General features: G+C 42.4%; 1 protein-coding gene and 1 pseudogene across 4 annotated transcripts in view; one reads left to right on the top strand and one right to left on the bottom strand.

Annotated features, from left to right (window-relative positions):
• The window catches only part of SHROOM4 (shroom family member 4), a 218921-nt gene that overhangs the window by 144771 nt on the left and 48704 nt on the right, over positions 1 to 25446 (top strand). For 3 of the 4 annotated variants that reach the window (XM_059158603.1, XM_059158604.1, XM_059158606.1), the window contains exon 3: positions 23065 to 23199. In XM_059158603.1, coding sequence (XP_059014586.1) covers positions 23065 to 23199 — 135 coding nt within the window. Of the gene's footprint in view, positions 1 to 17978; positions 18392 to 23064; positions 23200 to 25446 lie in introns of those variants that run through there. The other variant, XM_059158605.1, reaches the window with a different exon arrangement.
• On the bottom strand, positions 11556 to 11655 carry LOC131822334 (U6 spliceosomal RNA; annotated as a pseudogene).

The raw sequence follows: 25446 nt of genomic DNA, 5'->3' as shown, positions 1-25446 counted from the left end.
CAGTGCTGGTTTTCTCCCTAAGGGAAGAGCAGAACATCACCTGTCATTCTCCTTTTCCCAGTCATAAAGTTTGTTTGACTTTAATTTACACACAGTTGAAGTTACTTACCTGAAGTTGTCCCTCTTTGCACTTCAGGAATTGATTTCTTAAAGTACCCATGGCCCTTCCAACAGAAAGGAAAATTTTGAATAAAAATTAAAAACTAGTTTTGGTGCATGAGTTTTATATGAGATTAGGAAACTTTTCTCTTATTGTATCCTTCCTTCTCTCCCTCTCTCTTACTGTGTGTGTGAGAGAGAAAGATTCTTTCCTACTCTGTACTTCTTCGGAGAAGCATGGTGTTTAATAAAGGAAAGTTTAAAGATGAGTGGAGAGTATGGCTGATCTCTTATATGTGATTCAGGGTCACTATTATGATGAATACCCCAAAAGAGGAAGAATTGCTAGAAAGTCCTTTTCATGACACAGTAAAAAGAATTTCTTCTCCCCTCCCAATTTCTTATCAATGTAATCACTTGCTGTGGCCATTGGTTTGCCACAGCTGGACAGGGAAATTTGCTCTGTGTTGCTTGTGTATTATATCCCAGGATCTGAACAGCTTTCTTGGCCTGAGATCTTGTGTGATCATGAGAATATAATAGTGAAAACACCTTACATTCTCACCACAGTTCTACAAAGTAGATATCATTTGAAGAAACCAAGGCTTAGAATGAACATGCCAGTTGTCTAAAGCCAAATAGCTAATAAACATCAGAGCTGGAACTCAAATCCTGCCTTCATGTGTGACTCCAGAACTCACCTATTATCCCAGTATCAGCATTGCTGAGTTTTGGTGAATTCCACTCACTGGGACTTGCATGGTTCAATAGTTTACTGAGATAGTGCTATATCAGTCTTCTACCCAATAGTTGGTTTGAAAAATTAATACCAGTAAGGAATGAACTGAGTTCTCCTTAGGAATTTGGAGCCAGGTGAAAAGGCTCCACCAAAGTACCTTCGCACCTAAATTTGAAGAGGTTCAGTCAGAACCATGATTCCGTTCAGATGTAATAGACACTCTGTAAATGTCAGTTCTGTCCCTCTATCTCAGCACTTACTATGGGTCAGATGCAGTGCTAGCAGCTCTCAAGTACATCATGTTATCTAATCATGACAGCTCTCTTATAAGGTATTGGCATGAATATATCCCCATATTCCAGATGAAGAGATCGAAGTACAAAGAAATGAGGTAACTGGCACATCTACCATCTTATAACGAGGTCTGTCTGACTGTACATTGTTTGCTCTCTAAAAACTTCAGTTCGTTCCTGCCCACCTACTTTCTTTGCTTCTGTTTCAGTACTATCTTCAGAGGCTTTAAATTTTTTTTTAAGATTTTATTTATTTATTTGTCAGGGATAGAGGGAGAGAGAGCAAGCGAGCACGGGCAGACAGGCAGGCAGAGGCAGAGGCAGAGGGAGAAGCAGGCTCCCTGCCGAGCAAGGAGCCCGATGTGGGACTCCATCCCAGGACACTGGGATCATGACCTGAGCCGAAGGCAGCTGCTTAACCAAATGAGCCACCCAGGCATCCCTCTTCAGAGGCTTTAAATTGAGTATTTCAATTTAGATTGTCAAGAAATCCTTGTATTACTTGAAAAACCTTTAGGCCATGCATGCTTTCTCCCTTTCCTCACCCTGTAGTATCTTCAGTTGTAACCTCACATCCCAACAGAGCCCAGAGCAAAGTCAAGTATAAATTGGTCTAAGAGGATAATTGAGTCTTAGTCACCCAGGCTTTAGCTTTGCCTTGACCTGGGACGCTTGCTAGTCTCAATGGAAGAATAAAGTAAGTTAATCAGCTCTTAGATAGGGTGAGAGTTAAGTTTCTAGGTGTGGGTCTGTGCAACTGAACTGATGATTGTTGGCTTCTTACGTTAAGTCATCCAATAGCTATCTGGTGGGTGAAGGCATCTTCTTTTCTGACCTGAAGCTAGGTCAGTCTCAGTCACTGGGAAAATACTGTCATTTGTATTCTGCATTCCTCCTGTTTCTTTGGGATGTGCTATGTTTAATAAAGCATGCATTAGGAGATACTGAGAAAAGAGTTTTTAATATAGTGTTTTTCTCCCAATAGGTTTAAGTTGCCCCCAAAATGTGTTTGTATGTGTATATGTGTGTTTTAGACTAAATATCACTGAAGAAGTCAACACCTTATTATGTGTAGGTTATTGCATTTGTGGAACAAAATCTCCCTTAAGTGATATAGCTACTGTGTGTCATAAAAAATTAATTCACTTTATGTGTGCATGTTTTCATTTCAGGCATCTTTAATAGGGAAATATATTCTGGTAGATTAGTTTGCAGTGTTTCTAAATAATAAATCATAAATACCAATAAAAGAAAACAACTAAAATGTGCATATTTGTGAGTCAATTATATGTTGATTAACCTTATGTGTTTTTGTCATAATTCTTATGATTGTCATTTTCCCTTGCTGTCAAACAGCAATTCATTTTTGGTACATAAGATGCATAATTATGAATGTTAATACAGCACCCTGCTGCTTCTCATCCCCCCTTTGCATTATGGCACGGATTTACTTTAGAGACACAATGGTACTTTCTCTTATTATTCATAGTAACTGTAATTAGACACTAAACTTGAGATATAAATATAAGATATAAATATACTTATTATTTACCTATTTTCTTAATTAGAATTTTTCTTACACCAAGATTCTAGAAAAATAATGTTTATAACTCAATTAAGAACCATGGGACCCTGTTTTAAAAATAAAAACAGAAAGAAAGGAATCTGTTATGAAGAAGAGAGCAATGGTATTGGGGGTTTTAAGTGTAAACTCAGTAGTCAGTGGATATCGTGGAAATACTAGGTAAGCCTCTAACCATCTCATAGTCTTATTCTTACGGGTGATTCAGGGCTGTACTTCCCACCTGACAGGGATCTGGTAAAGATTAAATAGGTACCTCATGAGAACATGCCTAGAACAATACGTGATACCAGGTATATCACCAGTGAATGTACAGTTTTTAATATGACATTTGAAAATTTAAAAAGTAATAGGCATTTTCTAAACATTAATTCACCAAATATCTCTAAATAGCAAGTTCCTGTAATACAATGTCATTGATTTAATAAATATTTTTGAGTGTGAGTGCTTAGCATGTACGTAGCAATATGTTAAACATTGTGGTGGCAGTCATAGCAGAAGTATGCTCTAGCTCTGAACTCTAGTGAAGGGAGATGAGACATACATAGGTAAAATGGTTGAGCAAGGAAATACATGACTGTCAAAATGAGTGACACCAGCAGCAAGTGATTATGAAAATTGGAAGAATAACACAAAAAGCTTGCAAAAAAATTTTAAAAAGAAGGGGAGGGTATTCATCCTTTCTGATGGAGGCATAATACTCCATTGTATATATGGACCATATCTTCTTTATCCATTCATCCATTGAAGGGCATCTTGGTTCTTTCCACAGTTTGACAACTGTGGCCATTGCTGCTATGAACATTGAGGTACAGATGGCCCTTCTTTTGTATCAAAATGGACGGGACTGGAGGAGATTATGCTGAGTGAAATAAGTCAAGCAGAGAGAGTCAATTATCTTATGGTCTCACTTACTTGTGAAGCATAAGGAATAACACGGAAGACATTGGGAGATGGAGAGGAAAAGTGAGTAGGGGGAAATCGGAGGGGGAGACAAACCAGGAGTGACTGTGGACTCTGAGAAACAAACTGAGGGTTTGGGAGGGGAGGGGGTTGGGGTTAGGTGCGCCTGGTGGTGGGTGTTAAGGAAGGCATGTATTGCACAGAGCACTGGGTGTGGTGCATAAACAATGAATTTTGGAACACTGAAAAAAAATAATACAAAACTTAATAAAATAAGAAATAAAAAGAGGAGGAGGTTGGCTGAATTCCTGAATGATACGTGGGAAGGCATAAAAAGAGGATGGACCTTGAGAGCTTGTTTGGAGGTTCTAGCAGGGGAGCGCAGCTACTCGTATACCCTTGACCGAAGAACGGTCCTCTCCTCTATCGGGGAAGGTCGTCCTCTTTGACCGAGCGCGCAGCTTCGGGAGAATAAATGAAACAAGATGGGATTGGGAGGGAGACAAGCCATAAGTGACTCTTAATCTCACAAAACAAACTGAGGGTTGCTGGGGGGAGGGGGTTTGGGAGAAGGGGGTGGGATTATGGACATTGGGGAGGGTATGTGCTTTGGTGAGTGCTGTGAAGTGTGTAAACCTGGTGATTCACAGACCTGTACCCCTGGGGATAAAAATATATGTTTATAAAAAATAAAAAATTAAAAAAAAAGAGGATGGAGAGAAACATAGGTTTGGAGACTATTAAGGAAGCCCATCCAACTTAATCAGTAAGAGGAAAATTTGAATAATCTATGGAAAGTCCATAAAAAGCAAACTTTATCCAGTAGGCAGTGGGGAGCTGCTGCAGGATTGTGAGTAGGTGAATAAGAATGAAATTAGTGTTTGTGGGAAATTGGTGTGGGTTAACTGAATGTAAAGTGGCCATGTGGTGTGATTGTTTATGCAGAGTAGGCTGGAAGAGTTAATGGGAAAGATATATCAAAGCCAAAAATTTGTGACTGATTCAGTACACAGACTAAAGAAAAGGAGGAGTAGTAGTTACAAGGTTTGAGCCAGTCAAACTTATAAAGATGTAAAGCAAACAAATAAGATTTTTAAAAAACTAAAGTAGGAAGAGTTAGGCTTGATGTTAATGTTTGTTTGGCTTTTCCTTGGTTTTCTCTTCAGTTTGAGTTGACTGATAAGATACGTAGAGATTCAACTGCAGTTGTAGGGCATAGGTAGAACTGGTGTGGTGCTTAGGGGAGAGATCAGTACCAAAGATTGCTCTAGACCCATAGAATGCTATTCCTAATCTAAACTAGTCTCAAGGGATGCCTGGGTGGCTCACTCAGTTAAGTGTCTTGTCTTTGGTTTAGGTCATGACCCTGGGGTCCTGGGATGGAGTCCCACATTGGACTCCTTGCTTAATGGGGAGTCTGCTTCTCCCTTTGCCTGTTGTTTCCCTCGCTTGTGCTCTCTTTCTCTCTGTGTCAAATAAATAAACAAAATCTTTTTAAAAAGAATAAACTAGTCTCAATTACACATAAGTATCTTTAGGTAGTCATTTTCTCCTAAAAACATCATCTGCCCTTGACCTTCATCCTCCTCTAACAATGATTCTCTTTCCCTTCATAGCTCAGCTCCTTAGGCTCTTGAAAAGTATTCTTATATCCCTTGTCTCCCTTTCTTCCTTCCCATTTCCCCTATAGTCTGGCTTCTTCCACTGTCACAATACTCTTCTCTGTATAGTTCCAAGGTACATTAGTATCCTCCAGGTTGAAAAAACAGGGAAGGAAGGAGCATCTTCCTTCTCCTTTTCCAATGAGCAATTTTAATAGAGTTTTTCAGCAGTATACTACAGAGGAAGGAAGGTAGCCACTGACATATAATAACACTGGTGTTAAACCATTTACCAACTGGCCAACCTTTAGCAAGTCACTTAATCACAATTTCCTGATATGTACAAATATTTATATAACCTTATGGAGTCACATGAGTAAGTGAGATGATATGTATAAAGCCCTTTAGAAGTAGTTGTTGCTTAATAAACACTAGCCCTGTTGAATACTTCTTTCTGGAAATTTCTTTGATTATTAAACATCTCTTTCTCCTAGTTTTCTTCCTACTGTTTATTTCCAGTTCTTTTTCTGTAATTTGTCTCCTAACTACTGGTATCCCCTAAAACTGTGGTCCTCAAACTTGAGTGTGCACTAGAATTCTCTGGAGGATTTGTTAAGGAACATATTGGCTCCCTCCTCCCCACAGTTTCTGATCTAATCAGGGGCCAAGGAGTTCTCAGATAGTGCTGGTGCTGCTGGTCTAAGTATTGAACTTTGAGAACTACTAATCTAAAGTTTGGTCTCAGACCCTCTTTCTCATTCTATGAACTTTTCTTGAGAGGCTTCAGGTACTGCTGATAACTCCCAGATTCCTGTATCCAGGGAAGACCACACTCCAAGATTCTGGATTCAACTTCATATTACACTAGCATGCCCAAGGTGATTCTAAAGTACATATGGAAATATAAATCTGTAAGATTAGTCAGGAAATGTCTGAAAAAGAAGAGTAATAAGGGAGAAAGGGACCAGTACCTTTCTAACACATTATAAAACTACAATAAATAAAACAGCTTAAGTAAAACTGGCACATATTCATGTGTCAGATCAATGGACCATAATTAGGTCTAGAAATTGATCCAAAGACATAGTTTAGTATATGATCTTTAATATATGATTTTTTCATGAAATTAAAGGTCTTTCTAAACAAGACACAAAGGAAGCCATCAAGGAGAAAACTGTTAAGTTCAACTACACCAAAGTTAAAATGTACAGCAGAACTTAAGTGTATAAACAAAATCTAAAGATATAAGCCTGGGAAGGAGATTTTGCATCTTTATATATAAAGAGCTCTTGAGACCGAGAATCACTAAAGAAAATACCAACAAATCATTGTAAAAGAGAAAAAAGGACCTAAAGAGGCAACTGAGAAAAAATAAAGTTGGTCTATAAAAACAAATGAAAAGATGCTCACCAAAACTCATAATTAAAGAAATACAGATTTATTTAAGCAACAACTCATGCCTTAAGATACAACTTATGAATGAACCTATGAGAATGGCAAAAATCAGAGCATTCAGTATTCATTATTTTTTGTCAAGCATGCAGAGAAACACACTCTTACACCTTGCTATATACTTTCTACTCAAAATGTGATACTTGGGCCACCAGTATCTGTATCAACCCAGAGATTGTCAGAAATGCAGTTCCAGCCCAGAACTACTAAATCATAACCTGCATTTTAATGAGATCCCCAGGTGATTTGTTTGCACATTAAAGTTTGAAAAGCACTGCTGTAATACATTGTTGGTGGAAGTGCAAATTACCATAACCTCTTTGGATTTCAGGAGACTTTATTACAAACATTTACATATTTTGTGAACCACAATTCCACTTTATCTAATAGATATAATCATCTGTATGTAAAGATTACAGAGATATTCACTGCAGCATTATTTGTAATAAAAAAAAAATAGACACAACCTCAGTATTCATTAACTGGATAATGGTTAAATAAACTGAACAAAATTTCCATGGTGTAATACTATCCAGTTCTTAAAAAGTTGTGAAAAAATACACACAGATATGAAATTATCTGTTTAAGCACAAACATCAGGTTTCTGAACAGTATTCTTGTATGCATTTTTGGTGTTCTATTTTTATATTTCCGTTTTACAGATGATGTAAGTGAGGCAAAGATGTTAAATAACTAGCTCAAGGCCATTAGCTAGCAGTGATGAATTCAGATCCAGTCTGGTTCTAGAGCTTATGCTTTTAATACTATACGATACTGCTACTGGGGGATAAATAGGAAAATGTTAACAGTGGTTTCCCTAGTAGTGTGGGGGACTCATGTTTTTGTATTGTTTGTACTCTTTGAATGGTTTGCCTTCTGCAAGTGTTGCTTTAAAAAAAATACTTAAAAATCAACTTGTCCAAAATTGGATTGATTTCCTCCCTATTCTTCTTCTTGTATTGGTGACAGGCTGAATCATTTGCTGAAGTGAGAAATCTGGCAGATATTCTGGACTCCCTCCTCTTCTTTACTCCTCACATCTGTCCAATCAGACACCAAGATTTATTGGTCCTACCTCCCAGACAAGATAATTCTCAAATATACCTCTCCACTCTGTCCCTGAATCAGAGATCGCTTGGACTATAACTTTTATTTCCAAGTGGTCCACCTGCCTCTTTTCTCCCTACCAAATGTCAACTGAAACATCTTCCCAAAATGCAAATCTGGTTTTGCCTCTGTCATACTTAAAATCTTGCACTTACTACCCAGTGCCTGTGGGAACGTCCAAACTCATTAACATGGTGGCTTAGTTCGTCCATGTTCTGGCCCAGCCTGCTTCTCTAGCCTTACCTCTCACCACTCCTTCTCTCACATCCTACTCTCAGGATACCATTTTTGACTCCCATTTCCATGATTCTCACATGCTATTCCTTCTACAGGAGTACATTTCATCTCATTCAATCCCTACCCTTCTGTCAAGGTCAGACCTCAAGCATGACCTCCTTTACGTAGATTTTGTACCTGCAGGTTAGTAGACGTTATGTATTCTGTACTAGGCAGGTCAAGATGCCCTAAAGTTCTGTTGTCTCTCAGTGTTCCACAGGATATATCTCCAGTGTCAAAGCCTTCTTGCCTGAATGCTCTGTGTTCATAATCCTTGTGGACTCCCAACATGGATTCCAACATGTGGACTCCCAACATTTTTCAATGCCTAGGTGGGAAGGGAAATTTATTTTTTGTATTTTCATATTTCCTGTTTACATTGGTACCAGCATCAAATTCATTCATTCATTCATTCATTCACTCATTCAATTATTGAGAGCCAAGCAAGCACTATTCAAGATGCTGGGGACAAAAAACAAAGAACAATACTTTAAAATTTTCCTTCTGTGATTCTTTTAGTGTTAGTATTTTCAAATTAAATCTATATTTATGTATGAGTTTTGTTTCAATTTTACAAACATTACCTTGACAAAATTTAAAATCCAATTTAAGTCAAGTCCAATTTTTTAAAAAATAACTGATTTGTTTATTCTCCATCCCAAGAGGAAGGAATGTGTATGATTGAGTGCAGGAGTGCATGCATGAGAGAGAGAGAGCAAGCAGTTACCTGCAGTGAGGAAACTGGGTAGGGAGTAAGTTGAGAGGCATGAGTAGGGGAATTCATATTCCTCAGAAGGAAAATAATTTTATTTCAATTCTTGCATTTTTTCTAAATTGCTGTTTGGAAAAGCCTCTATTAAAAAAATGAAAACCAAAGAAATGAAAATCTTGAGCAACTAGAGGTTTATAAATGTAAATACATCAGATCAGGAAATTTCCCAGGGGCTCATGCAGGACATTGTGGAACCATATGAAAGCCTTCACGGAGAGAAATTTCAGAAAGGGAGGTAGATATATAGCAGCGGCTCACCCGCTCATATCTCCTCCAAACAGAGAAGATGTGAGCAGTGAATTGCCCTCTTGGTTCTGAGACCTTCCTCAACATGAAGTAATGTGTTCCCTCCTGCCCCTGGAGCCCAAATTCTATTCAGGCAGCCCCCTCGACTATATACACAGTCACTGACAGTTGAAGAAAGGCTCCCAGGCTGCCTTGGAAGACAAGACCCCACATAAGTCAAAGCACCAGCAGCCAGTATTTTATTTATTTATTTGTTTGTTTGTTTTTAAAGATTTTATTTACTTATTTGACTGAGAGAAAGAGAGAACACAAGGAGTGGGGAAGGATAGAGGGAGAAGCAGACTCCCTGCTGAGCTGGGAGCCCAATGTGGAACTCAGTCCCCAGACCCTGGAATCATGACCTGAGCTGACAGCAGATGCTTAAATGACTGAGCCACCCAGGTGCCCAGCAGCCAGTATATAAAAGAAGCTGCTTGAAAATCTGTTTTTTTTTAATTGTGTTATGTTAGCCACCATACAATACATCATTAGTTTTTAATGTAGTGTTCCAAGATTCACTGTTTACGTATAATACCCAGTGCTCCATGCAATACAGGCCCTCCTTAGAAAATCCGTTTTAAAATGCATGGTAGCATTCTTTAGAGTGATGGCTCTCAAATGCGGGTGTGCGGTAGAATCACTTGGAGAGGTTATTAAAATTCAGATTTCTGGGCCCGATTCCTAGAGTTTCTGATCCAGAAGATCTGGAGTCGGACCCCAGAATTTCATTTCTAAACCAGTTCTCAGTGATGCTGATGCTGATCTATAGAAAAACTTCAAGAACCACTGTTTAGGGAAAAAGCAAAGGAATTTGAAAATGGGGTTCAGGCCTTGTGTGATTTATTTCGCCTCTGAGCCTGAGTTTCATCTTTCCTGCAGTAGAGTTTATAAGGTGGTTGTAAGGATTAAATGGAGTGGTGTGTATGAAAGTTCCTTGTGAACTATATACAAATATTAGAAATTAGATGTCTTCACTAATGGTACTTGCGGCCACACCCCACACCAGATATTCCTGTGCCTTGTTCCCTCTCCATGAAATTTTGTCCAACCAAGTTCATCAGGCACCTGCGAAGAAACTATAGCCAAGGAGGCCTTGAGTAGGGCTCCTGGGTGGCTCAATCAGTTAAGCATCTGCCTTCAGTTCAGGTCATGATCCCAGGGTCCTCGGATCAAGTCCCACATTGGGCTCCCTGCTTCACAAGGAGCCTGCTTCTCCCTCTGCCTCTGCCTCCTTCTCTCTCTCTCTCTCTCTCCATCTCTCATGAAAAAAAATAAATAAAATCTTTAAAAAAAAAAAAAAAGAAGAAGAAGAAGACCTTGAGTAGTAATATTTTTCAACCCACTGGGCACACCCATGATGCTGACCTTGACTTGACCCCTTTCCTTTGCCTGGTCTCCCTTCAACTTGTTCCTTATTCTTCCAGCCCTGGCCACCTCTCACAGCAAAGAACAGTTTCCAGTGTTAATATTGGCATAAAAAACTGCCAAATGCTGGGGCTTGGGGATTTTTTTTAGTTTGGGGGGGGTTTTGATTTTGGGGGAGGGTTGGGTTTTGTTTTTGTTTTTGTTTTAGTAGTAAAATAAACAGAGGAATATACTACCAAGCAGCAAAGCATTTGTTGGGAAAGCATTTTGCTAGTTGGTGGCCTCTAGGCTGATTTGCCTGAGGGTGAAATCTAGATGTTTGAAATAGTTAAGTGAAATGACAAGTATAATTGCAGATTCCTAACTTAAATGTATCAGACAGTTATATCCGACAACTGTCAGGGTAAATGATATCTCCATGTAGAATGGTGTCTTTTTTCTTTGAAAACCTTTTCTCATTCAGCTATAATGCATGTGTAGAGAAAACTTTGCAATTTTGTGAAGGTGTAAGAAATGTTAGAATATCCCTTAATTCCACCACATAGAGATAAATGCCTACTGGGAAGATATTAGTATATTTGTTTTCAGTCTTTTAATATGTGTATGATTGTACATGAATATATAGGTACATGCATATATATTTTTTGAATTGGGCTGGTACTACATACAGGTTTATATACTTTTTCTTTGGCTTACCATTGTATTGTGAGCCTTTTCCAGGATCATTAAGTAGTCTGGAGAAACATGGTTTTTAATGGTAGATTATTTTTCCTTCGTGTAGATGTACAATACTTCACTTAACTCTTCCTAAATGTCAGACACTTAGAATATTCCTGTTTTTAGCATCATAAATATCCCTGCAGTAGATGACACTTCATGTACATAAATCAATGTGTGCATCTCTAATTGCTCTCTTAGGATAGAATCCCAGGAGTGGAAAGACTGGATCAAAGGGTAGGAACATTTTTTAAAACAGATGTAATTCACATACCATAAAATTCATTACTTTCAAATGTGTCATTCAGTGATTGTCAGTATATTCACAAAGTTATGCAACCACAATGTTCTCTTATTCCAGGGGAGAAAAATGGAGTACTTCATAAATTTGCATGTCATCCTTTGCAGGGGCCATGCTAATCTCTATATCATTCCAATTTTAGTGTATGTTGGCTGAAACAAGCACAGTGGGAACATTTTGATGTCTCTTGCTACACTACATTTCCCTCCAGCAAGCCTGTACCCATATCCCTTCCTACCTAGCAATGCGTAAGAATGCCTGTGTCCTGTCACTTGGTGGACACTTAGTTTAAAAATACATATTGCCGATATCTTTGAAAAATGACTTTATTGTTGTGTCTCTTTGATCAGCTTTTCTTCTTCTCCCACCTGAACTCTAGCTGTTCTGTAGAGACCTGTCACCTACCCTCTTTGTACACATTTACCACAGGCAGTTACATCTAATGCAGCAGCATCAGCTGCCTCCTCTCGGGATACTGACTGCATGTCCATAGCCTGCCCTAATCTCTTTCTAGCACTGCAGCCCAGACATTAAGCTTCTTGCTGGGCATGCCTATCTACATAATTTGACAGCCTATGGAACAAACTCTTGTCAAAAATAAAATATTTCTCCCAAACCCAGCTCCTGCTCCAATTTCCCTATTTAGATGAGCGATACCACTGCTCTCCCACATGTTTCATGGTCACATTAACCCCGTTCTCTCCTTCATATTTAATTAGTAGTCCAACCCTGTTGATTCTGATTCTCATGTCCTCCCTCTCAGCCTTCCCTTCCGCCGCCCCCCCCTCCGCTGCCCTGCTCTAGTTCTACCTTTTACTGTATGTGTGGTGCCAGCCTGCTTCTCTATGCTTTCACTATTTATCCACATAATTTGTCCTACACTTGGCTACCAGAATAACCCTTCACACACATTGATTTTTACCATGTTGCTGTCCTATCCTGGAGCCTCCAAAGCCTCTCTCTTGCCTCTTGGGTTATATAAAGTAAATGCTTTACCCTAACACTTATGGGCTGCCATATTCTCACCGTCATTTTAATTTTACTTCCCGTGTGCCTTATAGAAACTGTACATTCTTCATTCAGCATATTCCTGCTTTCTCCCCTCTTGTTTATGCAAAACTTGGCATGAATTCTCCAGTCTCCTCCAGTTTAAACTGAGTCTTCATTTTGGCATGTGCCATGGTACCCTTCCATGCACCTTAAATGTAGATGGAAACTCCATCAATATTTGAATAAAAGAATTGTGAGGACTGCCAATTTTTTTTTTTTTTTAGCACTACTAATGACTTAGTTTCGGGAATGAATTCTGTGCTAAGAAGGTACAGATGCCAGATGACCCAAATGTCATGGCTTCCTTTTCCCTCACTCTCCGCATTCAATCCATCAACAAATCCTGCCAGCTCTACCTCTTTGAGACATCTCTAATCAAGCTTCTTTTCTCTACCCTACTGCTTCCTCCCTAGAAAAAACCACCATGATCTCTTACCTATAAGAGCCTTTCTAACTGGTTCCCTGGCTCCTACTCTTGTCTTACCTAAATCCATCAGCCAAGTGAGATCTTTATAAAATTTTGATCATTTGGACATTAGCAATGTCCACTCTCTTTCCACTGCACTGAGATTTAAATGTATGCTTCTTACCTTGGCCTTTGAAAATGACCTGGCCTTGGCACTTTTGCAACCTCTTCTCCCACTACTGTCCACCTAGCTCACTGTAGTCCAGGTCCACTGCACATTGACCCTTCCTTATTGTCATCTTTGCTCAAAGCAGAGTGAGTGGGTGTTCTTTGTTCTACTGGGGTATTCACTATTGTTGGCTATCGTCCCAAGGCTTCATGGCCTTACTAGTGGGGGTGAATTGAAGAGTGGCCAGAAGTAATTCTGAGGGCTTTGAGGCTTGACTTTGGGGGAAACCTCTGTGGGTTCCATCATCTCCCTGAAAAGGGATCTCTAATACTGAGTTTGAGTGGAAGAAGATATTTGGCTTAAAGGGAGAAGAAAGGAAATTTTGTATTATTCCCATAACCTCCTTCCCACAGGATACTACAAATACTACTAATAGAAACCAGAGCTGAAGGACAAGCATCCTCTACCTTCTTTATCATTGGGGGTGTTGGTTTACACAGCAGAAGCTGACTCAGAAGATGGTGCTCTATGAACCTGTTGTCATTTTCTCTGTGTGCTCTCCAGAAGTCTCTTTCAGGCCTCTGGTGGGGCATTCTTAGCTTTTGTAACAGGAAAGTGAGAAAAACTCTCTTTCATTATTCAGATTCCTGACTTGCTTCCCTTGCTTTTAGAAGCTGTGTAATATGCACTGTTAACCACCTTGCCTTTAGGATCACTGACAATAAGCAGTCTATGATGGGTATGTCTTATTAGACTATACAGAGAAAAACTAAAATATGTTCTCCAGCCCACTCTGAAAGAGAATTCTAAGTACTATGTTTCTCAAGTACTAAGCATTTTTTTAGCCACTTAGTATTTGGAAGGCTCTCCTGCATCATTCACAGTTTGCCTCTTTCCAGCCTTTAGAAAAAGAGGTGTCCCCATGTTTTAAAGATTTCAATGTGAAAAATGGATACATGAAGACAAAAGCCAAATCAGATGAAATATCACTGTCTGCATGAAGAGCCAGAAGGCACCCCCTGACACACACCACAGCATTTGAGGGAGTCTCTCCACCTCAGCATCCCCTTTCTTATTCACTACCCTGGGTTTCCTTTTGCCTATGGATGGACCCTAGCATGGAGGGTGGAGAGGGTGATCCAGTGGATTTATATGAAAGAACTTGACCTGAATATTCAGAGAAATGAGGGGAAGTTGGAGGAGGTGGGGGAAGGTGGGGAGGCAGAACAATACCAAAGCCCTTCTACATAAAATACCCACATTTCAGGTGATCCAAATTATAACTTCCCCAGACTGACAAGAAAGCCACTGTTGTCAAAGTTGTCATTAAAATTATACACACACACGTATACATGTTTCCCGCTGGTTTGGTCTGTAATAAGAAATGATCTCTGGATCACCAGGCTGCAAGGCCCCACTCCCGGCCACTAACAGTGGGATGTGAGTGGGCCTTCATAGCTCTGTATCTCTCCATGATGATCAAGCAGCTTTTCCCCTATTTTGTCAGATAAACAAGCTGTGCATTGTTCTGTCCGCCGGTCCATGTGCAGGCTTCCCTTCCTGCTGAGCTGGCCAGAATGGGTTTGGCCTCCTTCGTGTGGGGCAGGTGGAATGTGATATTCAGGGGGAGGCTGGAAGAACCACAGAAAGTAAACAGAGCTAATCAAGGACTCTCTTCTGTACTTCTCCTTATCTAAATACTTTCAAAAGAGGAAAGAGCCTGCAACAGATTATGGCCCAGACCTTGGATTAACACAATCCCCGGCAACACAGACCATATTGTCCTTCTTGCTCTGGGTTGGGGCAGAGTCATTGTTCTCTTTCTCTATTTGCCTCTACATATTGCTTGGCAGGTCTGCTGGAAGCCAGGTTCCGAGACAGGTAGTGCTGTCAGAAGATACTGGGGTGACAGCCCACTAGGGCACTCATTCCAGAATTCTTCTGCCTCCATCTCCTCATCTCTCAGAAGTTTTTATCAGAGGGCTCTTCTGGGAGCTAGCTTCTGGCTTATCTGCCACTTTCACCTGCATGTGCCCTTCCTCCTCTTGCAGCTATGCCAAGTTCTTATTTTCTGAGTGCTTGGAAAAGAAGCAGTCATCTTGGGATGCCTCGGTGGCTCAGTTGGTTAAGCATCTGCCTTCAGCTTGGGTCATGATCCCAGGGTCCTGGGATCAAGTCCCACATCAGGTTCCTTGCTCAGCAGGGAGTCTGCCTCTTCCTCTGCCTCTCTCTCTCTCTCTTTCCCTCTCTCTCTCCCTCTCTCTCTGACACATAAATAAATGAAATCTTAAAAAAAAAAAAAAAAAGGAAGCAGTCATTTTTACCTTCCCCCAAACATAGGAGGTTATACTTGGTCATATAATCTGGAACTCAGCCCTGCTAAGGGAGAGGATCCCCCTTTCACCCCCAACCCCTCCCCCAGCTTCTTTCCCAAATCTCAAATTGGCCAAATGGCTTGTGTTCCTCTTTTATCTTCCTTTGCCTATGGATTTTTCAAGTATAAGCTGTGCCTACCTGCCCATCCTCTCACCTCATCTGGTCACTCCCTAGCTCATCTGCCCTCCCCACCTCCCCTACCTCAGGAAGTCTCACAAACATGATTGCACCTCTCGTTATAATTTCCTCAACCTCACCGGGGTACTGAAAAGGCCAGACTGCCATCAAACTCCTTCTTTATTTTGTTAGGAAGTGAGGATTGGCAGGCCTCATCAGGGAATCACACTGGTTTTTGCTGGGTTGCTGAGTGGAAAGAGGAAGGCACTTGATGACCAGAAGATTGGGGAGGCCTGGCACTGAGGCCTGAGTAGTGACAGAAGAGATTGTTTATCCTGCTGCTTTTTCAGACCAGGGGTTATCCTGTAGTGTACCATTAATGGTACCGTATTGTGCATTGTCAAAGAATGGTGATCACACCACTGGCAGCAGCATTACTGTAGAGCTTGTGAGAAAATCAAATCTGGAGCCTAATCTAGACCTACTGACTCAGAATCTGCATTTTAACAGGATGGCCAGGCTATTAGTATGCCCACTAAAGTTTGAGAAGCTCTGAGTATCCAAGTACAAGGTTTGGCTTTTGAATCTTTTTTTTTTTTTTTCAAAAATTTTTTATTAAGTTTTGTATTCAATTCCAGTGTAGATACAGTGTTAAATTAGTTGCAGGTGTACTATATAGCTATTCAATGCTTCCATATAACTCCTGGTGCTCATCCCAACAAGTGCACTCCTGAATCCCGATCTCCTATTTCACCCACCTTCCCTCTGGTAACCATTGGTTTTGGACCTTCTTTTTTTTTTTTTTTTTTTTTAAGATTTTATTTATTTATTTGACAGAGAGATCACAAGTAGGCAGAGAGGCAGAGAGAGAGGGGGAAGCAGGCTCCCTGCTGAGCAGAGAGCCCCATGCAGGGCTTGATCCCAGGACCCTGAGATCATGACCTGAGCCAAAGGCAGAGGCTTAACCCACTGAGCCACCCAGGTGCCCCTGGACCTTCTTTTAACTAGTCCTTTCTCTTTCATCTTCATTTGGATTAAAAAAGTTATTTTTCTTGCTATTAACAGTACTTTTGCCCATTATTATTTGGGGTAGAAGATAACATTAACAGCAGGTGCCAATTATTGAATACCAGTGGGTAAGAAAATGGAAGCCCTGTGACATGCCCAAGTCCAAACCAGGAGTGAGTAGTGAAGCTGAGACTCCAAGCCAGATTGATATGCCCATAAAATCCCCAGCCTTTCCCTATACAGTACTAACTACCAAAGGGAGGCCTATGGGCTTCTTTGGATGGCACCAGCCTTTTGGGGAGTAGACAAAAGTCAACCCAGACTTCCCCAGATGGTACACACGGAGGAGAGGGGAAGAGGCTCCAGGAACAATTTCCCCAGAGAGGAATAGCCTGGGCATGCTTCTTGTCCTGAGGGGACCCATATAAGCCCTCTTGGGCCAGAAACTGCTGGACTTTGGACCAGAGGCCAAGGGAAACTGGAATGGGGATTAGGAATATTACAAAGGGCAACCCCCAACTCTAAGTCCCTGAGAGAAATTAAACTCTGATGCCTGACTTGGGGCTTGGGATATAAGAAACTTACGTGTGGCTGCTCTGGTTTCTGGCTATCACACATGTCAGTGAGGACGTCATCTGAAGCCCCAGCCTGGGGCCCAGGACTATTACATCACAGCATGTTTAGCTGGAAGGGTCATTTGTTTCAATGGAGTCAACATTTTATTTTTCAGAGAGGAAACGGAAGCTCAGAGAGGAGGAGTAAGTTGTCAGAAGTCCGAGCAAATTCACAGCAGAGCCAGAGATGCTGACTCCAAGCACCACTATTCTGGAGTTGGGGTCTCTACTGCAAAATAAGGTTTTCCCTGGATTGGCTCAGGTGCCCATAGGAAGTGCAGACCCTGTAAAATATGACCCAGACTGGTTTATAAGTCTTTCTGCCTCAACAGAACCTTCTCCTTGGAAAATCTCTAGGTCACTTGCTCCCAGCTATGTAAAATAGCAGTAGTCCTTCCTCCTTGCTCTTCTGGACCTGGAGGCTGCTAACCTTGGCTGATCTGGGCTTCCCTTTTCTGGGGCCCAGCAGACCTACAGAGATGGCTGGGTGGGGTCAGCTTGGTTCAGGAAGCACAGGAATTCTTTTAAGTGTATGTGTCTGGGGTATTTTTCTCTCTCACTTACGTGTATTTTTAAAAATTCTTTTTAGACACTCGCTTTATCTTTCCCAAACATCATTTCCTTGCTCCTTTCCTGAGTTCTAGCAGTGGCTGGGGGCCCAGCTTCCTTATTGGCCCCTGAGCTGTGGAAGGGGGTGGGCCAGGACCCAGAGGAGGCTGGAGTAGGGAACAGGGGGGCTGTTTATGCTGCTGGAACTGCCTTTCATCCTTCCCTTTGCCACCAGGGTGCTGGCTGGTTTCTGGAGCAACGTCTTCACTCCTTCAGTCCTGCTCTCTGACACTGGCTTTCGGTCCCTACAGTTGTGGCCACATCTAGGTCCAACGGTTGGTGACCATACCTTGCCTTCAGTGCTACTCCTCTCTGTTCTTGGAACTGGGACCTGACTGTGCCTGAGGCCCTTGGATCACACTCAGGAGCTGGGGCTGATGGCCCATGATCTCAGGAGGTCTTAAAAGGAAGGCAGACGGGTCCCAGCTAAGGAAGATCCAGCCTGCAGGAAGGAGCCTTGGGGTCTGGCTGGAGGGGTCCTTGGGCACCTGAGCTTATTGGATACCCAGCTTTCTCCTAATCCATCTCCCCACGAGGGACAAGTTCCATGGTAGGTACTGCGGGTAGTCATGGCTGCTGCCCCTCTCCCCACTTCAGCTTTCTTTCTTTAATATACCTTTCTTTGTTTCCTAAGGAAGGAACTTTGGGACAATGAATGGTTGGGTATGTACTAATGACAATGTCTGAGCCAAGCATGGGAGAAAGGGCAGGCCACTGGTGTCATTCCTTCCATGCCTAGGCCTGGAGCTGCATGGTTGGTGGTTGGCATTTTCTTGCCTCTCTGCTTATTTCTCTTCATCCGTCTTCCCCACTGCCTAAAGGGGGTGTGGTTTAAATCTAGGACCACTGGGACTTTCCTTTTCTGACTGCTTCTTGTGGAAAGAGCCAAGAGGAGCCTCAGATATACCAGCTTGTTGAGACAGGACCCTCTTTGGGGAGGAGGGGTCATGCGGTATCCTAGAAAGGACTGGAGGTTCTAAGCCTCATCCTCATGCCAAAGCAATTTCAGTTTTCTGAAGCTGGCAGTGCAGTTCAGCTTTCTGTTACCTGTTCTTTTTTTCTTTTTAAGTTCATGGTATGTCAGGCACTCTTCCAAGTGATTTCACACATGTGATCACATTTAATTCAGGCTACAACTCATGAGTAAAGAATAGTTATCTTCATCATTTTACAGATAAAGAATCTGCAGCTCAGGGAAGTGACTTGCCCAAGGTCACACAGCTAGCAGTGGAATGTAAGTATGGACTATCTCCAAGTATAGGGATGTTTAGGAATAATACTAGACCAAGTATCAGACCCTGTAGATAGTTTCCTCTCCTTTCCCAAACTAGCACTAAAAGGCCCCAGCTCTAGCTATAGTTCCTCTGCTATGATTTTTCTTCCCCATGTTTGGGGTTTTGTTCCCATGGTCCCAAAGTCCCTACTGCCTTGCTTCTGTCTCCTTTTGGATTGTTTCCTACTCTTGGAGAAACTCTAGAGAGTAGGGACCTTTGCAAGCTATGTTTCAAAGTGTGGCAAGGGAGTGGTGTAGCAGAACCTTGACATTGGTTAGACAAACCCATTGGGAGTACTCTTGAACCATCGAGAAGAACAAATCTGAGTTGATAACCCTTGTTAGAGACTATGTATTATTTGTTGACTGCTTGTTATGCATCAGGTTGTGTCTCAGATGCTTTGAGAATATTATCCTTAATCCTCACAATAACCTAGCCAGGTAAGGACTATTGTTCCCTTTCTCAGATAAGAAAATCAAAGCGCAAATGGCTTAAGTGACTTGTGTAGAATCACACATCCAAAGTTATAGAGTTAGGATATGAACAAAGATCTGTCTACTTGTGTCTGTCTTCTTGCTTACTGACCTAATACAGTTGGTAGGATGAAATGATGATAAGCAATATAAAAGCATCATATTATTATTGGTAAATTGTGAGGACTCAATTACTAAGGACAAGCACCCGGGAGGACACAGTACTTGAGCAGCACCTGGAAGAACAGGTGGGATTCAGATTGACAAAATGAGAGGGGGATCCCAGGAAAAGGAGACAGTTAGAATAATATCTACAATTGGTTGAGGACTTACCAGACTGTGTTCTAAGCAACTGACATGCATTGTCTCATTTGTTCTTTACAACTGCACAAATTATTTTATCTCCCATTTAACTGCAGTAGAAACTAGAGCTCTTGAGAAGTGAAGTCACTATGTAACCAACAGAGCTCCTAAGTGGCGGGGCTGGAATTCAAACCAAGGTGCTCCATCTCCAGAGCCTGTGCTAGATTCTGTTGGGAAACCAACAGCAAAGACACAAAATTGCTTTCAGGCCATGATTGGAGCACAGCCATGGGAGAGTGGGCTGGATGGGTAAAGCTATCTTAGAGACGACCTTGAAAGTCAGATCCAGTTTCTATTTGCTGCAGAACAGGGTAAGAAATAGGGAGCCAGTAAAGATTCTTGAATAGATGAATGCCACAATTCAATTGGTGTTTGACACAGTGTGATCTTAAAAGCAATGACTGGAGGGGCAACTGGGTGGCTCAGTTGGTTAAGTGTCTGCCTTCAGCTCAGGTCATGATCCCGGGATCCTGGGATTGAGATCTACACTGGGTTCCCTGCTCAGCTGGGAGTCTGCCCTTCTTCTCTCTGCACCCCCACTCATGCTTTCTCTCTTTCTCCCTCTCAAATAAATAAATAAAAGCTTTAAAAAGTAAAAGCAATGACTGGAGGTGGAATAAGGGGAGACTGGCTGGCAGACTGACACACTATTATGGATATAAAGTGTTAAGGGCCTGGACTAGACCAGAAGGGGTTGGTGGCAGGTTCTGTGGAGAAGTGTGATTATGTGAAATAGTCTCAGTGAAAATGAGAGAGAGAAAGGGAGAGAGAGAGAGAGCGAGAGAATCCAGAAAGATATAAAAGAAAACTCAGTAGAACTCAGGGAGGGATTAGATGGTTGGGGAGAAGGTGGTATCAAGGCTAACCACCCAGATGTTAAACCCTGGACTCAGAAAAACTTTAGAAATCCTGGATGTAGAAGAAGGGCCCCAAATAAGAAAGGTACCCTGTTCTCTACTGTATCCTCCCTCGGTGCCTAGAAGCATAGTACATAGTAATCACACACATGGTTCATATTACTTCTATGATCTGCTTTATACACAGTTGTTAATGAGGACTACCAGGTAATAGTAGCTGGAAAGACTTCTAGTGTCATGGCTTTGTGCATGAGACTCTGGAACAGGCACCCCACCTCCTCCTCTGCCAAGGTCTTCTTGTGCCTCGAACCTCCCTGATGAGTACTCTGAAACCCATAATAGAACACTATAGTTAATAGTGGAGGCCTCGTTTGGCTTTCCTGCCCATAAATCGTAGCCAGTGCTGCTGACCTGTGGCTCTGATTCCTGACCTTTGCCAAACAGCTTCCCTTGCCCTTCCTCTCACACCTCCTTGTCTGTGTCTGCCCTGTTACCACTCAACCCACGTTTACCCCAGCAAGGCCATTCTCCTCAGGACTACTTTTTAGGCCTTGGGCCTCTAAAGCCTTGCACTGCTGGGATTTTCTGTGTTTCCACAGCAGGGAGGGGCATTCCCAGCTAGGATGGAATCTAGTTTAAGTCTATCCACTACTGCTCCTGGGAGGTAGAGAGCTGATTTATCTCACTAGATAACAAGATTGTTCAAAACAGGGCCCCTTATCCTAGTCAACTCTGTACCCTCAGTGTCTAGTATGGAGCCACAGTAAATGGCTGCATAAATCAGTAAAAAAGCTGTCCGCTCTCTCTCCCCCTCTCTCATCTCCTTATTTGTCATTCTTTTCTCTTACTCTGTCATTCATCTCTCTCTCTATCACCCATTTCCCTTTACTATGTATTTCTCTATAATCTCAGATCTCTCCCTTTCTGTCATTTGTTTGTCTTGGTATCCTCTCTCACTCTTTTTTTTTTTTTTTTTTAGATTTTTATTTATTTTTTTGAGAGAGAGCACATGCAGTCAGAAGGGCAGACGAAGAAGGAGACACAGACTCACTGCTGAGCAGAGAGCCCGATGTGGCACTCGATCCCAGGACCCTAGAATCATGACCTGAGCCAAAGAAAGACTCTTAACCGATTGAGACACCCAGGCACCCCAATCCTCTCTCACTCTTATCTCTATCATCCACCTGGTCCTTCTGACATCTGTCTCTTTCTTGCTTGCTTCCTTGCTTTCTGCCCCTCCCTCCTCCACCTCATCAATCTTCTCCTAATCTTCTGGCACGACCCATGTCCCCCATCTGCTCTGCTCTTCCCCCATGTCATTCTGCCCCCACTTGCAAGGGCGACGTCTCTTCATGGGGAATATACCAGAGGAGAGGAATGGGTCTTGTCTAAGCTGGTCAGTGCAAAAGTATGGCAGCAGCCTCCAGCACCAGACAGACCCTGTGATTACATCCCGGGCCTTGGCCTCAAACCTGTTTCCCTTTAGGTACCCTTGCTGGGCTGAGCAGCCAGTCTCCTCTGTCAGCCTCGCCCCGCACCTTCACCACTCTGTGCTATATTCCCTGGCAGGAGCTAGGGTTCCTTGCCAGCCCCCCTTTGCCGACAAATGCAGGCATTTCACCTCTGTCCCCATCTTATCCTTCTCTTTCAGGGCCTTCGTCAGGTTTTATTTGTATTAGCTCTCTCACTCTCACTCATCTGTAAGCTCTCAAGGGCAGAGACCATGTTTCATTCATCTTGGTGTCCCCAGAGCTGTGCACAGTTGGTACATACAACAAATGCTTATCAAATGAACAAGTGAAAATTGGAGGATTTGCAGCCTCTTGTTGACTTGTTTGAACTTTCTAATCACTTGCCTCTTCTTTTCTTAGAGAGAAATGAGAATACTGACCAGACTGATTTTTTCCCCAAGAAAACTTGGGGTAGCTCAGTGTTTACTGGGATGTAATACTCATTTCTTCCACAGATACTTACTGAGCATCTACTGTAGTGTCTAGCACTGTTGTTTGTGCTTGGGATACACCGACAACCAAAACAGACCAGGGAAGCCAACATTCTGTATAGCCACACCTCGCCCTGATGATGAAGGGAATTTGAAAGCTGGGAGCTGAGGAGGGCCACTAAGATTCCTATATCAGCTCCTTGCAAGATGTTCTACTTCATTTAAGGGAAAGAGGGGGTGGTGGCGGAAGCTGCATGGGAAGTGATTTCAGCTCTGGTTCCCTAAGCTGACTTCCTGTCCCTTTCTTGCTGTAGGAGAAACACCCCTGTCAGTAGGCCGCACTCATGGCATGTGGCCAAGCTGCTGGAGGGATGCCCTGAAGCGGCCACCACCATGCATTTCCCTTCTGAAGCCTTCAGCTTGTCCTGGCATTCCGGCTGCAACACCAGGTGAGTCTAGAATCCTCCCCCTCAAGATGGGCTGGAGGGTAGACAACCTGGCCATGCCCCCTTTTCTGTTCTAGTGCCTATTGGATGGCAGAGTCCAGAGTGCTATAATGGAAAATGGAGTGGGATTCTGTAGTCCCTGTGTTCTAGGCCTTGGCTACTTACTGCTGAATCTCTTTGACTTTGGGACAGTCCCTTTCCTTCTAGAAAATATTTCCTTGAAATACTTACTTCATGTGGCTTGCAAAACACCACACTCTCTTGCTTCTCATCCTACTTCAATGGCGCTGCTCCTTTGATGTACTTTCCCTTGATTCTTCCACATCTCCCCGACCCCCACCTCGGTCTCTAAATGCAGGAGGGAACTGGAGCTCAGTTCTGATCCTCTTCTCTAGCTACAGTGACTCACTGGTGATCTCATCCAGAGTTCATCAGCTCTGTCACAGAGCCAAAGCCTTCAGACTGGGCACCTCCCTGAATGACAGAGTCTACTTGCCATGAGGATCTCTCAATTTAGTGTCCTGGTATTGCCTGTTGTGAAAACAACAGCCCAGAAGAGACAGAGTACTCTTTCTGCAAAAACTCAGAGTGAACAAAGCTGACCTTTCCCTTCCACAGTAAGATCTTCCCTCTCAGGAGGAATTTCTGGTATTGAGGCTCAGAGAAGCCATGCACTGAGTTTCCCCAGTCAGTGACTTTATTTGGCATCAGAAGACAAGGGCTCCGTGCAGAGGTGGAGGCAGCTTTGTTCTGGAAGAATACACTGAAGCATATTCTGAGCTTGACTCTTGTTTGAGTAGGGGTGTGGTTATTTGCAGCAGGAAAGGCGGTAGGGTGGGTGGAAGATTCCCTTGCCAACAAGGAATCGATGGATTCTTAGCCCAGAGGTCAAGTGAACAGAGTGGCTAAGGGGTGAGAAGGGAGCAAGGATTAAGAAAGGCTGATCTGAGGGTCTTGTGGGCCCCTGCCACTGCTCAGTTCTTGCTTTCTGAACTGTGACCTTTCTGAGAACAGTCTGTGACCTCTGGGGTTCTAGTCATAGGGAGTTACTGGCATGACTTGGCTCACTTTGGCTTTGTTTATGGGAAATGGTACTTATAATTCTAGATTGTCTCTGCTCCCAGTCCCTTCCTAGGTCTCCCTGGTTTGGCTTTGCTGTGGGGATGAGGAAGGGATGGGTAGGTGGCAAATCTCAACACTAGTGGTACAGAGGGCACTGATAACAATAGGAGTTAAAACAAAAAGCAAAAGAACTGCAGCTACCATGTACTGAACCTTTTCTAGGTGCCTGGGCTGTGACAAGAGCTTTACTTGCAAATGGCAGTACAGACAAAAGGTTGATCTCCAGGATCTATAAAGAACTTCTCAAACTCAACACGTACAAAACAGATAATCATATCAAAAAATGGGCAGAAGATATGAACAGACACTTCTCTGATAAAGACATACAAATGGCTATCCGACACATGAAAAAATGTTCATTATCACTAGCCATCAGGGAGATTCAAATTAAAACCACATTGAGATATCACCTTACACCAGTTAGAATGGCCAAAATTAGCAAGACAGGAAACAACATGTGTTGAAGGGGATGTGGAGAAAGGAGAACCCTCTTCCACTGTTGGTAGGAATGCAAGTTGGTGCAGCCTCTTTGGAGAACAGTGTGGAGATTCCTCAAGAAATTAAAAATAGAGCTTCCCTATGACCCTGCCATTGCACTACTGGGTATTTACCCCAAAGATACAGATGTAGTGAAAAGAAGGGCCATCTGTACCCCCATGTTTATAGCAGCAATGGCCACGGTCACCAAACTGTGGAAAGAACCAAGATGCCCTTCAACAGACGAATGGATAAGGAAGAGCGTTACATTTATTAACTGATTTCACCCACAAAGCAATCTTCTGATACAGACATTATTATTAGTCCCATTTTTAAAGACTTTATTTATTTGAGAGAGAGAGAGAAAGAGAGAGAATACGAGCAGGGAGAAGGGCAGAGGGAGAAGCAAACTCCCCACTGAGCAGGGAACCCAACACAGGGCTTGATCCGAGGACTCTGTGATCATGACCTGGGCCAAAGACTGATGCTTAACTGACTGAGCCACCCAGGTGCCCCTTATTTGTCCCATTTAACAAATAGTATAGCAGAAGAGCTAAGACATTGGACTCACAGAGGCTTGGGTTCAAATTCCAGCTCTGCCTCTTTACCACTTTCATGAGCCAGTCAGTTTACCTCGCTAAGCTTATTTTC

The sequence above is a fragment of the Mustela lutreola genome, chromosome X (genome assembly GCF_030435805.1).
Source record: "Mustela lutreola isolate mMusLut2 chromosome X, mMusLut2.pri, whole genome shotgun sequence".
Lineage (NCBI taxonomy): Eukaryota > Metazoa > Chordata > Mammalia > Carnivora > Mustelidae > Mustela > Mustela lutreola.
Note: the sequence above shows the minus strand (reverse complement) of the source record. Positions and strands in the feature narration are given on the sequence as shown.